The sequence below is a fragment of the Chelonoidis abingdonii genome, chromosome 7, assembly GCF_003597395.2.
Source record: "Chelonoidis abingdonii isolate Lonesome George chromosome 7, CheloAbing_2.0, whole genome shotgun sequence".
Classification (NCBI taxonomy): domain Eukaryota; kingdom Metazoa; phylum Chordata; order Testudines; family Testudinidae; genus Chelonoidis; species Chelonoidis abingdonii.
The window spans coordinates 108647660-108664780 of record NC_133775.1 but is presented as its reverse complement, the minus strand read 5'-3'; the positions used below and the strand labels follow the sequence as shown (position 1 = coordinate 108664780).

Sequence of the window (17121 nt, the reverse complement as noted above, 5' to 3'; positions counted from 1 at the left end):
CTGCCTTTGAGGCTGTGGCCTTATTGCTTAGAGAAATGCTGCAGAGAAGGAGGAAGAAAAGACCCTTGTGTCCCGAATCCCGATATCCTCAGCTTGAAGCAGTATAGGCCAAGATCTTCAAAAGTGACTCATGGTTTTGGGTGCCCAACTTCAGACCCATTAAAGATGCCAGAATTTCAGAGAACGGATACTCCACACTTTCTGCAAAGCACAGCCCTTCAGGTACCTAAAGTTAGGTCCCCAACAACGGAGGCAGCTAAAATTTCTAGCAATTTTTCCAAGTCTTTGTCGTTTATATGAATAAGATTTCAGTACATAAATGTAGGTTAATTCGTTGCTCCACTGGAGTGTTGCGTGAAGCGTATGCTGTCCTTGTGTGTAGGAGTGGTGGGTCATAGTCCCTGTCGTTTCAAACACGTGGCCAGTTGGATTCAGTTCCTGTCACTTTGTTACTGCCTGTAGCCTCTTCTGTGATCAGTGGCGTGAACTCTGCAGGCTTCTGCAATTTAAAAAAATGTGGGTAGTCTAGACAGTGTAGAAGTCAGTTTTCTCCCCTTCCCTTCCACCTTCCATCTCCTGGGGAGACCAGCGCCATCTGTTTTGGCTTACGCTGGTGCCGTGCTGTGATTACAAGGGGTTAAACTGCATCGAGGGACAAGCTTCTGTTTCCAAAAAGACAACTGGCACTGCACTGCAGGGCTAGGAGTGTAGGTTCCCTGCTGGATTATGTTACCAGTTTATTGACTGTTTTTGTGTTCTGCCCCAGTGGTCGGTGAAAGAGTGAAATTGTGTCCCAGGAGAAACCTGCACATGAGAAGGAGCGTTTTCCTTGTGGGGGTGCGACTGGATGTTAGCTTTGTCTTTAGCCTCCTAGTGAACAGTTGAATTCCTCTAGCATAGCAGGTAACTAGAGAAACTCCAGCAGCAGGGTGTGTCCCGTGAATGTCTGGATCTCACTTTACATCTCCGCTTCCCTAGAAAAGTCTGGTCAAAATAGCCTGGTTGTTTTAACTCCTTCCGAGCCTGGATGTAGCAGTCTTAAGTTCTGCAAACAATATGCCTGCCTGGCCCAGTGGTTGCAAACTCTACAACCAGATGTCACTATGCCCAACTCAGTGGGTGTGATGAGCGGTGTGTAAATATATGTCAAACAGGGCCCTCCACTGGAGTGATCTGACTGCCTTGCTCGCGTCAAACAGTTTTGCTGTTGTGTTAGATCTTGCGGGAACGTAAGTCTGGTTTTGGAGCCCAACGTGCCACGTTCAAAGACCCTCAGTTTCGCTAGGCGATTAATCCTCACACAGGTGTGTGTGTAGTTGTCTTATAGTGACAATGTGCCCATGTCCACCTCCACGGGGCTGCAAAATGCTAACAGCGTTTCAATGACTAGGTCTGGGTTCCCAGCCATCCTAGATACTCACCGAGTCAAGGTACTGTACTTCGCCCATCTCATTTTAACCAGAGACAGGAAAGGGCTTAAGCAGATTTAACGTGCTTTTAAACACGTCTAGCTGGTTAATGAAAGTTCAATTGATAGCAGTTTGAGGGTGGCTAAGACTAAAAGCTGTGGGACAGCTAGATCAGACGGCTTGTAGGTTTTTCTAACTGTAGAGAAAAAAAATCCTATTGCAGTCAGGCAAGAAGTACCCATTGATTTCCCCTCCCCCCTCCATCTCTTTAGCTGATGGCTCCAGGAACTCTCTGCAGGGAGACGTCTAGACCCTGTGACCTGCCAGAGCACTGCACTGGCAAGTCAGCATTCTGCCCCGCCAACTTCTACCAAATGGACGGTACGCCATGTGCAGGAGGGAGGGCGTATTGCTACGTTGGCATGTGTCTCACCTACGAGCAGCAGTGCTTGGAGCTCTGGGGGCCTGGTAAGGAGAAGTGTCTTGCAGAGAAATAGGCTCCCTGGTGAGACGGTCTTTGCAAGACTGATCATCTGTTTTAGATTATTATTATTATTGTTCATTATGGTAGCACCTAGGACCCCTTAATGAGATCGAGTCCCATTGTGCTGGGCATGGTACAAACATAATGAAAGACAATCCCCAGCTGGAGGATCTTCCAATCCAAATAGACCAGATGGACAAAGGGTGGGAGGGGAAACAGGCACAAAGAAGGAATATGATGTGCCCAAGGTCACGCAGCAGGTCATTGGCCACCTCAGGAATTGGACCTAGGTCTCCTGACTTGTCGGCCAGTGCTCTGTATGCTATAGCATGCTGTCTCCCCGTAACTGTCTCCAGAAGTGGCCAGGGAGGGTTGAGGTGTATTGCAGAGGCAGCATGCAGAAGCTTCTACTTCCTCTGCCCGTGTTGTATCTGTTTTCAGATAAACAGAGGACTTGTAGATTTCCATGGTGACAGATTATGACCTCATAAGCATGGAATTATGACTTCACCATGGGATCCAGAAGAAACCAGTTGGGGTTGGAGGAAGCACAAATGCAAACCCAAGTGCTTGTACAAATTAGACCAATGACAGCCAGCCAGAAAGCCCCAGTGGTGCCCAGCATTCCACCTGTTTGCTACATCCCTAGAGGGCTACCACCCAGCAGTGTTGTGTTCCTGAGGACTTGTCCCAGGCTGTCCACACTCGGCTGGAAAACCTCTCCTGCACTGCTCACTGGGAGCAAGCAGTAATAGGTTGTCATCCATCAGCTTGTCAGGGAAAAGAATGAACACGTGATGGGAGATGGGTTTGAGGAAGCTGTAGCTTGACCAGACAGCAAGTGTCAAAAATTGGGACGGTGGTGGGGGCTAATAGGTACCTATAAAAGACAAACCCCCAAATATTGGGACTGTCCACATAAAATCGGGACATCTGGTCACCCTAGGAAGCCACCACCTTCCCTGAGAGTCAGTCACATGAGTCTCTTCCATACAGGAGCAAGGCCTGCACCTGACCTGTGCTTTGAGAAGGTGAACGCTGCCGGTGACACCTATGGGAACTGCGGGAAGGAAGTCTACGGCACATACAGGAAGTGTGAGATGAGGTAGAATGCAGAATGGCCACTCATAACTGCTAGTAGGGACGTGATGAGAAGGTGGGAGATAGCTCAGTGGTTTGAGCATTGGCCTGCTAAACCCAGGGTTGTGAGTTCAATCCTTGAGGGGGGCATTTGGGGAACTGGGGTGAAAATCTGGTGATTGGTCCTGCCATGACCAGGGGGTTGGATTAGATGACCTCCTGAGGTCCCTTCCAATTCTATGATACCCTCCTAAGATAAGGACCACCAGATTAAAGCAAGCTACCCTCCATTCATATTAATGCCCTCGCCCTGCCATCAGACCACCCTTATCCCAATTAGAACTGTGCAGTTCTTTATGATACTAGCATTGATACTTGTTTGGGCTGCTCAAAATTTTTCCAGGTTTAAAGATTTCACCAAAAAAACTCCTGAATTTTGAAGAAAAAAGGATGAGACTACCCAACAGTAAACAGGGAAGGGAATTTTTGAAAAAGTTTTGCTAGGTGTTGTTCCCTGTTATTCAGCCAGGCCCAATATTTATATCTAAAAGGCGCATTCATGTCCATCTCCATGGCCATCCACTCAGACTGAACAGTCTTAACATATGGTGGGGCAAAGGGCCCTGCAGTCTGTGTCCAGTTTATGAGTCTGTTGGATTTGGCTTACTCCAGGTACGTAGGTGAAATAGTGACAAAGCCTGTCTCTTTAGGATTATTCCTTAAACTGGCTTTCAATGGCTCATTATTTCTGTTGCCACTGAACCAATGAACGTTAACGACTTGACGTAAATTCAGAAATTGGTCAGCGCCCCCTCCTATCTGTTGGTTTTAATGTGAGTTTTCTTAATTCTGTGGGAATAAAATGGAAACATTAACCAGAAGGCACAATGCAATCCTTCACCCTGTCTCCACGTTTCAAACAGAGATGCAAAATGTGGGAAGATACAGTGCCAGAGCTCAGCTTCCAAGCCGCTGGAGTCCAGAGCTGTCTCAATAGACACAACCATCACGGTGGAGGGAAGGCCGATCAAGTGTCGGGGGACCCATGTGTATGGTGCTGAAGAGAGTGAAGGGGATATGCTAGACCCTGGCCTGGTGATGACGGGAACAAAGTGTGGGAACAATCATGTAGGTACAGCTGCGTACCACGGTGTTGTTGGATAAGTCTGGGTGTGGCTTTGCCAGCTGGAAAATGTTCCATAATTATTAAACAATCCTCACCTGAGGCTTCCTGCCTCTCTGGGGAATTGTTACATATGTCACATGAGCTGCTTCTGCGTACGTGTTGGGAGATACCACAGCATCCCTACCGCAGGTGACCTGCTATAATAGGGGCTGGACACGATGACCTAGGAGGTCCCTCCCAGCCCTATGTTTCTAATAGTTCCCCTCTCGAGCAGCAAAAGAAGGCTCCTTTTTACTCCAATACCAAAAGGCTACGCCTTAGATCTTTGCCATGTGAAAGAGAGGGACGATGTTAGATCTGAGTCTTGTGCTCGGAGACAGTGCAGTCTAGAGCGACGAGTGCCAGGTTGGGAGTCAAGAACTAATACCAGCTCTCCCACAGGCCTGCTGTGTGGCTTTGGGCAAATCAACTGGCCTCTTAGCCTCAGTTTCTCCATCGCGTGTCTTAAGTTCCATTCACTGGGGCGAGGGTGGGGATGGACAGTAGCTTGGAGACCAGCCAAGCCTCACTGCTGGCCATGGCTTCAGTTCTGACATTATTATTTATTATTATCTGTACTCTGGTAGCCCCCAGGGGTCCTAGCCAGCCTCCGGCCCCAGTACCAGGTGCTATACAAACATGGAACAATGAGACAGTCCCTCCCCCAGAAAGCTGACAGGGTGTTTGGTTCCTGTTCCCACAGGTCTGCTTCGAGGGACACTGCAGGAACACATCCATCTTTGACTCTGAAGGGTGTCAGAAGAAGTGCCATGGGCGGGGAGTGAGTGTCTTTCTGTCTCGCCTCCATTTCAGGCTGGGGTGGGGACAAGCCACTGTACATTTGTGCATGGTATTTTGCGGAGCTATTTATACTTAAAAACTCAGTTTGGTGTCACATTTACATGAGCTCCTCTGGTCTCCTGCTTCTTAATCCCATTCAAGTGACAGGGCGCCTAACTCCCAATTTGTGCCTTTGAAAACTGACTCTACCATGTGGGCCATGTGAGGGGCTGGAGAGTGGTGTTTGGTTTGTGGCTGTGTGTGGATAATAGCAGAGCTGAGCAGCTGCCAATAAAGTCCCTAACTGTTCCCGAAACAGGTGTGCAACAGCAACAAGAACTGCCACTGCGACAACGGATGGGCGCCCCCGTTCTGCAACAAACCTGGGAACGGAGGCAGCCTGGACAGCGGGCCCTTGCCCCAAGAAAGTGGGTGTGACTCATTTGATCTTCCTGGTCACTAGTAAAGGAGTGGATTGGATTGGGGAAGGAAGATCCTTACACAGTGATTGATTCTGTTTTCTTGCTCTCAGGCCTGGTTCCAGTGATAGCAGGAGTCCTGGTTTCCATCCTGCTTTTGATCGGAATAGCAGTGGCGTTTTGCTGCTATAAATGGAGGGACAGACTCAGGCCTCTAAAAGAGACCATCATCCCTTCAAAAAGAAGCCAACATTTTGGGTGAATGTTCAGGATTATTCTTTGCCTCCCTCTGTCCCAAACCTTTCCAGCGTCCGAGAGAAGAGAAATCACAGATAACTCCTGTATCTAATTATCCGTCTCTCTGTCAAGAACTGAAGAACGTTCATGTTATGCAGATCACTCCATGGACTGAACTTTCAGACACTTCCCTTTAGAGAATAGGCACAAGAAAATGTCTCCATAGGCGATTCTGTTGGCCAGCAGCCACTAATGAATGACACAGATGTTTGCGGATGTCACAATAGCAGTTTGTGTAGTAAAGTTTAGTCACTAGAGGGCGACATGGTTAAACATGCTGGTTGGGCTGGTGGATGTTGTTTTCAAATTTTGATGAAACTTCTTGTTGAAATTTAAGCAAAGAAAAGAGAGAGGAAATTCATTAACCATTCTTCTCTTTTCTCTCTCTGATTGCCAGCAGCGCCTCTGCTCCAGATCAGTCTGGTGTGAACGGACATGCAAATCCAGCCTTCAAGCTGAAAACCCCACAGGAACACAGAAAGGTAGAGACAAAGACACCAGAAACCTACTCAGAGGCATTGTTCAGCCATAGTGCTAAACTGAGTCTGCTTCTGTCTCCACATCATTCTGAGATATAATAGCAGGAGTGTTGTAAGCAAGACACAGGGAGTCATTTTTCCACTCTACACTGGGCTGATTAGACCTCAGCTGGAGTATTGTGTCCAGTTCTGGGCACCACATTTCAGGAAGGATGTGGACAAATTGGAGGGAGTCCAGAGAAGAGCAACAAAAATGATGAAAGATCTAGAGAGCATGACCTGTGAGGGAATATTGAACAAATTGGGTTTGTTTAGTCTGGAGAAGAGAAGACCGAGAGGGGACATGATAACAGTTTTCAAATACCTAAAAAGTTGTTACAAGGAAGAGGGAGAAAATTTGTTCTGATTAACCTCTGAGGGTAGGACAAGAAGCAATGGGCTTAAATTGCAGCAAGGGCGGTTTAGGTTGGACATTAGGAAAAACTTCCTAACTGTCAGGGTGGTTAAGCACTGGAATAAATTGCCTAGGGAGGTTGTGGAATCTCCACCATTGGAGATTTTTAAAAGAGTGGGTTGGACAGACCCCTGTCAGGGATGGTCTAGATAATACTTAGTCCTGCCTTGAGGGCAGAGGACTGGACTAGATGACCTCTCGAGGTCCCTTCCAGTCCTATGATTTTGAATGACTCACTTAGGGTGACCAAGTGTCTGGTTTTCGACCAGAACACCTGGTTGAAAAGGGATCCTGGCAGCTCCAGTCAGCACAGCAGACCGGGCCATTGACTGTCCGGTTGGTGGTGCAGTGGGGCTCAGCAAGCTCCCCACTAGCCTCCGCTCCACATGGCTCCCGAAAAGCAGCCGGCATGTCCCCCCCTCTGGCTCCTATGGTAGGGCGGCGATGGGGAACCTAGGGTCCGTGGGCCAGATCCAGCCCCGTGGTTAATTTCATCTGGCTTTGGCACCCCCCCTCCCCCCATGGGGCAGGAGTTGCTGTGCCAGCTTGTTCCGCTGCAGGGAGAAGACTGTGCACGGTCTCCCCCCCAGCCCTGGGGCTGGAGCCACAAGCACCAACTCTTCCCACTGCAGGGGAAGCCCTGTGTCTCCATGCCCCCACAGGTGGCTGAGTGGCCCGTGTTTGATTTTTTTTCTGTGGGTCAATGGCCTGTGACAGAAAAAAGGTTCCCCACCCCAGAGTCTGCACCCCCAGCCAGAGCTCTCACACCTCCCGCACCCCAGCCCCAGCCCAGAGTCCCTTCCTGCACTCCAAACTCCTCGTCCTAGCCCGGAGCATCCTACTGTACCCCAAACCCTCATCTCTGGCCCCACATCAGAACCTGCACCTCCAGCTGGAGCCCCCAGCCCCCTGCACTCCAACCCTCTGCCCCAGCCCAGGGCCCTCTCATGCACCCTGAATCCCTCATTTCTGGCCCCACCCCAGAACCTGCACCCCCAGCCTAGAGCCCATACCTCCTCCCTCATCCCTGAGCCCCCTCCTATACTCCAAACCCCTCAGCTCCAGCCCGGAGACCCCTCCTGCACCCCAAACTCCTCATCCCTGGCCCACCCCAGAACCCACACCCCCAGCCTAGAGCCTGTACCTCCTCCGGGAGCCCCCTCCTATACTCCAAACCCCTCAGCTCCAGCCCCAAGCCCGGAGACCCCTCCTGCACCCCAAACCCTTCATCCCTGGCCCCACCTCAGAGTCCACACCCCCAGCTGGAGCCCTCACCTCCTCCTGCACCCCAGCCCCCTGAGCCAGCCCAGTGAAAATGAGCGAGTGAATGAGGTGAGGAGAGCAAGTTATGGTGGTGGGGGGTGAAGTGAGCAGGGGTTGGGCCTTGGAGAGGGGGTGGAGCCTCAGAGGAGGGGCGGGGCAAGAGTGTTCAGTTTTGTGTGAGTAAAAAGTTGGCAACCCTAGACTCACTTCTCTGGGCTCCTTTGAAAATCACAGCCAAATTGTTTTCTACACTATTCAGTGCACCTGTTGCTAACACTTGTAAACTTCCTGGTGGAGACTGTGTCACAGGCAAAATGATCCAGAATGATCAACATTTGCTAGATATACTTGGCTGAAGACAGAGTCTCTTGGTCAGTTTGACTCTGTAGTCAGTACTCTTTGCTGTATTGCTGGGGGTGCGACAATGCATGTGTTGCCCATGGAAGAGGCAGAGAGGTGCGACAATGAGTAGAGAAGGCAGCATGTCTGATGTGGAAATAATGCCTGGTGTTTGTATGACTTGTATGCAGGCTACCGGCACCCCAGAAATCCCATCGAAACCTGCTGTGCTTCACCCCAAACCAGCCCCAGATCTCAAAATTAATATACAGCAACCACCTGCTTTCCCAGCTGGCCACAGCAACGACACCAGGAAATCCCCTGGTCCGGTATATCGAGTAGATGGGATTCTGAAGGACACTGCAAGACGAATTCCTCCCACCAGGCCAGCACCCCCTGCTCCAAAACTCTCAGTCCCACAGGTAAAGGAATCACATTACAATTTGCCATAGATCTGTTTGTCCTTTACTATGGTCGGAACATGCCACCAGCTCTGAGCGAACGTACTGGAATCTAACTGCTCATGGCAACATTAGAGTTATGATGGTCATTAGCACTGGGCATGGGGCAGAGATCAGTGGCTCACCTTCCCTAATGCAGCTCAAACGATGCATTTCCCCCACCTGTGCTCTCTCTGATGTGGGCCTCTCCTGAGCACAGACTGAGAGCTGTGCTGAACTGGGCACAGGAGTTTGTGGTATGGAACCACCAGGGACTCAGGTCTTTTGTGCTTTACGTTAGGTTTCACTCACATCTCTTGAGATGAGATGCAGATGAATGAATTCCATTGCGTTACCTCTTCCTGCAGAACAGTTCTATTTGTTCCCAGTGGAGAGGTTAGCACATGTGCTCCTGCTGCCTCATACTGCAGTTGGAAATGTTCCCCCCTGGGTGTGCTTTTTCAATGATGATTCTTCATTCAGCTCTGTCAGTTCTCCTGATGCCTCTGCTGCCAGTCCAGCTGCGTGCAAAGGAGACTGTTAGCCAGTGTCAGGCAATAGCATTTCCTTCAGCAGGGGCATCAAGTCTTTGTGTAACTGAGGTCACACTGGGTATGTCTACGCCGCAACTAGACACCTGCAGCTGGTCCATGCCGCAGGGCTCAGGCTGCAGCCTGAGGTCTGAGACCCTTCCGCCTCGCAGGGTCCCAGAGCCCAAGCTCCATCCCAAGCTCGGAGGTCTACACAGCAGCTCTGCAGCCAGAGTCCCATGAGTCCAAATCAGCTGACATGGGCCAGCTGCTGGTTTGTCTTTGCTGTGTAAACGTACCTGCTGACAATTTGCCAGGAGCCTAAGGGCCACACCCGTTTTGTATTAAAGAAGCAGATTGCAGTCACGCTTGACTTTTATAGCGTTTTAGCCTATGGAGACGACAACCTCCAGCATGCAATTAGCAGTCAATGCTATGCCCTATCATGCAATAGTCCATCTCGATCTGGCCACCTCTGGGAGCATTCCCTGGAGGTACATCCTCAGGCTGCAGTGTAGCACTGTGTGGCTGCAGATTGGCCAAACTTGGATTGTACATTAGGTTGTTCCCTGTCTATCAGGCCTCATGCAGCGTGTAATTGCTAAATTGCTAAATTTCGTTTGAGTTAGCATACAACCCTCTTTAAACCACCCGCAACTCCTTGAAAGCCCTTTTACTAGCTTAGGGCCAGAACCACAGGAAAACCTTCCAAAGATGCATGCCAGTAAGAGAGCTGCAACACAGGAGGCAGCAGGAATTTGGCTTCAGATAGCGTCTCCAAAGGGTGTAGAGGAGAAACGAGAACAAAACACCGAATAACACAGGATTTCAGTAAATGGGCTTTGTTTCTAGCTCCATTGTTCCTATGGACAATTCTGCAATTAGGCTATTCACAGGAAAGAATGCAAACAAAAGCAGGAAGCAGCCTCTGATCAATAATGAGAAAATATCCCTCATGGCTGCTTGTTGACAAGTTTCCTCCAGACACATGTTTCTTCTTTGTGACACCCAGATGTGCGATGCTGCTGAAGTTGTATCAGTCAGACCCACAGCAGAGGAACGCTTCTGCGGAGGTTTCAGGAAGAAAGATCCCCTGTCATTTGATTGGGTGAGGGCCACAGAGATTAGAAGATAGATGGACAATGACTGGTTTCACTGTATTTCTCCGTGTCAGTGTCTTTCCTAAGGATCTACAGCATGTGAGCACTTGTGTACCTACAAGGACTCTCTGAACACAGTTGTTGATAGACTGCACTGAAGGAGTTAGAAATTCCCACCTGAACACAAGAGCAGGACTCATGAGTTAGTGGTGATAAATACCCAAGCATTAGCTGATGGGAACCATTGAGGTTCAGATGAACATGGGGTATTGGGTGTCCTCCAAACTATAAAGGCAGACTTGTTTATTACATCAGCACCTGCAGCACAATGGCTACACACAGCATCCGAGCAGTGCCATGTGAGTAGGTCCTCTGTGGACTGCTCCCAAGAGTCATTTGTTTTGCACTGAATGTGGTTATGAGACTAGAAAATATAACGCTGAAAGTATCCCAGAGGCAGCTGTTTGTTGCAAGACAAGAGTCATTATTCTGTTTGTTTGTATTAAAAAAATTAGTTGCAATCAGATGCTGGTGTGTATGTGTGTGTGTGAGCATTTGCATGTATATTTTATATATGTGTGTGCGTGCATTACTGTGTGTATTGTGTGTATGCGGCATGGGGCATGGGTCACTTGCAGGTTTAAACTAGTATAAATGGTGGATTCTCTGTAAGTTCTAGTCTTTAAACCATGAGTCGAGGATGTCAGCAACTCAGCCAGGGGTTATGGGTCTGTTACAGGAGCAGGTGGATGAGGGGTGGTGGCCGGCAATGTGCAGGAGGTCAGACTAGATCGTCATGATGTTCCCTTCTGACCTTAAAGTCTCTGAGTTTCAGTACTGGGCTGAGACTTTCCAATCCAGATCAGAGCTCAGGAAATCATGCGAATTGAAAGCTCTGGAGGCAGAAGTGCGCTAGTCATGGGCAGCAGCCACTTGTGCTCCCTCTCTGATTCCGAGGGAGACAGCCTTCCTCTCCCCATGTCCATTCAGCCCTCAGCCTCTATGCTGAGACCACCAGCATGGGAGGCGTGCTGTGAGGTGGACCACTGTCCAATAGTTATTGGGCTGAGCTGAGCCCACCAGCCCATTTCATGCCTGTCACCAAAGAGTCGTCATTGTAACAACCGTCAGAAGCCACCTGGACCAGATCCAAGCCTGTGACCTAGAGATGGACAGCTCCATCTTCCATTGCCCATGCCCTGAGCCAGCTAGTCCCCCTCCGTTGTGATCTAAGGCAGATCTGAGTACAGGTCTCCAGAGGTGATAGGTTAGTTCTGTCATTGGCCTTCGCCCCCCACATGGAGTTGTTTCCTTTTCAAAGCAATGCTTGATATTCTCCTTGGGGGCTAAAGCAGACACCTCCCAGACATGGACTGGTTGCCAGTTATACATTATGGCTAAGAGGCATCAGGTGGATGTCGGATTCGGAAGCCCCTTCGGAAGCCTTTCAGTAACAGCGCTGGCAATCAATACAAGCCAGGAAATCGAGCAGACGCTCAGGACCTTTTAACTAGTGACTTCCTGGGCTTTGTAATGAGGAGGGAGAAAAATTGGGCGCAGGGCAGGGTGGGCGAAACCACCTTCCGTGCTCTTTGCAGAGCTCCTAATCTGCAGCCGGCAAATGCCTGCTCTTGAGAGAGCTAGGATGCTGCCATGTGTGCCAAAGGTCAGTGTCAGGGCCGGCAGTGGGCTTGTGCTGATGCACTACATGGGATTCTAGGCTCTCAGTAACTGCAGTCGTCCATGGAAATGGCACAGAAAAGATTAAGTCATGAGCCATTGGCTCCAAACCATTCTTATGCTGTGAGGTTGGGGACCTCATAGGCTTGGCCATAGAGGCGCCCTTCCTGAATGTGAATTCAAAGCTCTTTGTTTCTTGCTTAGGATACTGCCAGACCCCGCCCACCACAGAAAGCTTTGCCGGCTAACCCCGTCCCTACTGGACCCAGGACTGTGCCAATGATTAACACCACAACGCTACCGCCACCTGCTACTGGAAGGCACCCAGGACGACACCCACCACTGGCAGAGGTAGGGCTTGCTTACAGAATGCAGCAGAGGACAGCAGCATGCTCTGGCCACCACAAAGCACAGCTGTTCCAGAGATATAAAATCACCTGGCTATTAAAATACAAACACCACTAGTGCAGGGCAGTTAAAGGAAACAAGAAGGTTTTATCACCAAGATATTTTCCTTCGCTGGTTTATTGTGGCTGGGTTGTTTATGAGTGCTGGGCTGCACGCACCTGTTTGTTGTTGTAGGGTTGGTGGCACTAATTTTAGTTCATTTCTCACTACGTATTTGTTGGGTTAAATGATTGAATGGATTCAATTCTCCAGGGATACCGAGGACAGTGGCTGTTTCAAAATAGTCTTTAATAGAAACAAAAAATCAGGCATGGGAATTGCTGAATATAGGCAATCCTCTGACTGGATTATAGTCCACAGCATTTGAGTTGCTTTTTAATTCTCTAGTTCCCATAGCATTTTCCAGAGATTAAATCTCTATGTTAATTATTGGTCTAGAGAAGGGCACGAGCAGCGACCTAGGTGGCAAAAGATGCCAATGACAGACAATTATTTACGTTGGTCAAGACTAGTGAGGTGCTGAGGAATTTCAAAGCCAACTCACTGGCCAGCATGATGGCAGATGAAATTAATGGTTGCTAAATACAAGACAATACACACAGGAAGGAAGAATTCTAGCTATTAAGACATCAGGTTGATTTTTAAATAAGCTCTTTATCGCTCAAGGAAAAGACTTGATTTGTCACTGTAGATAGCTCAGAGTAAACTTCTGCTCATTGTACAGCGGCAGCCATGTTGGATATGTTAGGAATGGGCTAGAAAAAATACTGACAATATTACGATGGCAGTGTATAACCATAAATTGATGGCAGGCCCTCATCCAGAAACCTGGGTTCCGTTCTGGGGTCCAGGGATGGGTGACGTAAAAGATTATTCAGAACGGCCTCTGAGGAGATATTCTGAAAGGAGAAGAATAAGACAGGACATGACGTAGGTGTGTACAAAATAATGAAGGCTATAGAAAAAGTAATTCAGGCACTCCTATTTACCCTTTTGCATAAATTCAGAACAAGGGGGCCATCCAATGAAACTGAAAGGCAACCAGTTTGGACCTGATCAGAGTAAACCTGCTTTAACACAACACATTGCCTGTGGAACTCATTGCCACAGGATTCTTAAAGAATTAGACATGTATATGACTACTGAAAATATCCACCAATATATTAGATTGAACAAAAATGAACGATAAGGGATATAAACTTTCCTGCTTCGGAGAAAATTCCAATCTTGTCACTCTTTATATTAGGGTTCCATTGATAAAGAGTTGATAAACGATTAATAGGTGTTTAAAAATTGATTAACCATTTGTTGAGATTGTTTGAGACCATGGCTTATAACCAGCTACACCACTGTCCAGTGACTAACTTATAACCATCTGTAACACGCATTACTCATGTATGTAAACTGCAAGGAAAGGTTTACGTCATATGCAGTTGGCTGCAAACATTTATTATGCCCTGAGGTTGGGACCCTATAGGCTTGTCCATATAGATGCCTTTTCTTAACGTGAATTCAAAATTCTTTGTTTCTTGCTTAGAATACATTACTCATCTATGTAAAGTGCTTATAGTGTCTATTAATCATTGACTCAAGCTTATAAATGGAACTTTACTATAAAGTCTGAGCCCAGCCTCTAACTGCCTGGGGATAGAAAGAAACTTTCCCTAGGGGTGGGTTACTCTAGAAGTGTCCATTATGGGGATTCTTGAGCCTTCCTGTGAAAAGTCTGATATGGGCCACTGCCAGAGGTGGGATACAGGTCTGAACTGGCATGATGCTGCCAGGGTTCCCATACGTTTCTTCCATCAGTCAGCTGGACTGAGACAGTCTGGCCTGCCACTCTGTGGTATAAGCTGGATAGGAACAAGTGAGAAGCTTTTTCTTTTTCACAAATACTTATTTCAGTGTCTTTTTTTTTTTTCCATTGTAACTCTGCACACCAGAATTCAACCGTGAAGCTAGCCGGAGGAGTGAACGCCTTGAAAAAATGATGGCCAGGCACTCTGTGCCACAGGGCTGGGGTCATACAACCAAACAGGGATGCTTTCCATATCGACTTGGGATCTCACAAGGAACTGGATGTCTTTGTCACCAGGAAGCAGATACACAGGTCATGTACAGAGCTTGATCTCCTCTCCCCTGGCCCCATGTTTCCCACCTGGCTCACTGGGCCACATCCGGCCCTGCACAAATGGATGTCGCTATCATGGAATCATAGAATATCAGGGTTGAAAGGGACCTGAGGAGGTATCTAGTCCAATCCGCTGCTCAAAGCAGGACCAATCCCCAACTAAATCACAGTCCTAGTGTAGGCAGATGCAACACCTAGTGACACCAATGGGAATTGCATCAGTATACGCCAAGGCTGAATTTGGCCCACTGTGCCTTTGGCTTCCTGCAATACAAGAGTTACTTGATTAAAATGGCAGTGACATATTATTGTGCAATTTATAATGCAGAAGGGTGGGGCTGGGGAGAGAGAATGCTCCACGTTTTAAAAAATGTGACCTCACCCACCTTGTGTCTCTAATATCCTGGGCCGAACATGGCTTTACCTACACTCTATATTTCATCAGTAAGTTAGTGCTCTGGTGCTCAGTGATCTGAATTTGTCAGCTGCTGGACTTGAGAGGCGGTGCTCTAAGGATCAAGCCACTCTGCTTCCCTCGCTCTGTCCAGAGCAGCCACAGCTGCAGGGGAGTCACTGCTACATAGCTATCAAAGTCTTCAGTCCGTTCTGTTTCCCTGGGCATTGGCCGACTGGCCAGCAGCGGGAAGGAAACAGTGGAAAATATGCCATGCTGAAGTAACCTGGGCTTGCTGATGATTTTGGGCTGGAACTTCCTCCCAGCCAGACCATCCTTAGCTAGAGCCTTTCCATCATGGCCAGTTGGTTGTATTCCTCTGTCTTGTCTTATCGATGTAAGTGTAAGATCTAGTGGCATTTCCAGCTTGGTTTATGTGCCCTTCTCAGTGTCACTGGACTTAGACTAGGTACTACAGAAATACTCTCAAAGAAAATACAGGGAAAACAGTCAAATGAAGTTAAAATGAAGGCCAGGTGGTGGCACCTTCCTGCCATAATGTGGTACCCCAGCTGACCAGACCAGTACACTGTCTGTATGTAGCCCATCAGCCTCCATTCTGTGTTGAGCAATACAGAGCAACACTGGGTACCTGGTCACCAGACTAACAAGAAACGTAACTTTAAAGCTCCCCAGTTAGGAGAGCAATGGAAGATTTATATGACATATGGTGCTTTTGTTGGACAGCTGATTGAAGCCGAACTCTCCTCTAAATGGACCTGGTGGAGGCAGTTGTCCATGTGCACTTTAAACTGAAGGTCCTAATCCTAGGGCCTTAACATGGTGAATTTGTTGGGGGTTTTTTTTAACTGATTTGAGTTTCCACACATTTTATCTCAAGACTTTAGATTTGGAACATTTTGTTCCCCCAGCAATTTTCTGTTTTGCTTGAAATTACTTCATGTGTGAACATCAGCAATTCCGGAGCTAGAAACACAGAAGCTGTCATGTCCAACTTGTTATGAATAGTCCAGGCTGCACCGTGTAAGAAACCGTACGAATTTGCTGCAAAACCTGTTCTAGGGCTGTGATTCCATTATTGCTACCTGACCATGAAGAAATACCTCTGAACATTCACATTAGGTTTGGCTGGCATCTAAAGATGGACCGAGCCATTTTTTCCAACATTAGCATTTCTATAAGTAGACAGACACTTTGTTACCATCCAGCCGTCTATTCACTGCAACGGTTGTTTGGACCCTCTGTCGAGGGTTTTCATACTCCTTAAAAACCAACCAACAATGCCCCCCAAACGGGGCTGTAAGAGACTCTCGCTATCCTTGACATGCTTTTCTCCACACCTCCTCCTGATTACTGTCCACTGGCATCAGTGCTTCCATGCAAAGCAGCCATTTGCAGTTTGATAAAATCAAAGTATTTTTGTAGGCCCTTCTTTAATTGAATAGTTTCCTTGCAAAGACCCTGCAAGAAGGGTGATAAGAAGGGCATCGCACCAGCAGCCAGTTATTTCTCAGAGGGTTTTTTTATCTTCCAGTGATTGTGACGGCCACCTTAGCTGGCTTTTTACCACTCTGTTTATTGTTATAAATCGTGTTTATTACAGCAATGCCAAGGCCCCAGCCCAGAGTGAGCCCCCACTGGGCAGGGAGTGGTAGACAGTCCCTGCCCCAAAGAGCTTACAGACTAGATGGACACAGGGTTGGGGGAAAGGATGCATCATGCAGTTAGGCCTCAGTTCCTATCAGCACAAGATGCACATTTTCAACACAGCTCAACATCATATTAAAACCACACACACCCTTATTAACTCCTTCAGACAGTGACACCTCAGCTACAGCCTCTGATTCTGATCCAGGCCCATTGAAATCCTTAGGATATTTTCCACTGATTTCAATGGGTGGGGGATAGAGCCAGGGAACACAATACTCAGAAAACAACTGGACATGCCCTGAAGCCTGAAGGGAACCCTGCAGTTCTGGGATATTGTAAAGCCTCCAAAAGGGACTGCTCAGTAAATCACATAACACTTCCACATGTGTGTGAGCTGAGTGAATGAAGGTGGGGAAGAAATTAAAATGTGATTAAAAAAAAAATATTGAGAGAACATATTCAAACTACATGTCACTTTCTCTTTGTCCATGTATTGTTTACAACAATGCTGTCTCTGCACCTATGCAAATACTTGAATAATGCAATTCATTGTGCCTTTTGCCTAGTTTCTATTTAATAAATTTTTTGTTAATTGTCA

General features: G+C 47.9%; 1 protein-coding gene across 3 annotated transcripts in view; it reads left to right on the top strand.

Annotated features, from left to right (window-relative positions):
* Nucleotides 1-17121, top strand: part of ADAM19 (ADAM metallopeptidase domain 19) — a 54581-nt gene extending 37460 nt beyond the window's left edge. Inside the window, exons 14-23 of one of the 3 annotated variants that reach the window (XM_032800452.2) lie at nucleotides 1682-1877; nucleotides 2890-2998; nucleotides 3897-4101; nucleotides 4842-4919; nucleotides 5238-5346; nucleotides 5451-5595; nucleotides 6032-6116; nucleotides 8361-8591; nucleotides 12124-12270; nucleotides 14271-17121. In XM_032800452.2, the coding sequence (XP_032656343.1) occupies nucleotides 1682-1877; nucleotides 2890-2998; nucleotides 3897-4101; nucleotides 4842-4919; nucleotides 5238-5346; nucleotides 5451-5595; nucleotides 6032-6116; nucleotides 8361-8591; nucleotides 12124-12270; nucleotides 14271-14318 (1353 nt within the window). In that variant the 3' untranslated portion in view covers nucleotides 14319-17121. The remainder of the gene's footprint in view (nucleotides 1-1681; nucleotides 1878-2889; nucleotides 2999-3896; nucleotides 4102-4841; nucleotides 4920-5237; nucleotides 5347-5450; nucleotides 5596-6031; nucleotides 6117-8360; nucleotides 8592-12123; nucleotides 12271-14270) is intronic. The other 2 variants (XM_032800453.2, XM_075068201.1) reach the window with 2 other exon arrangements.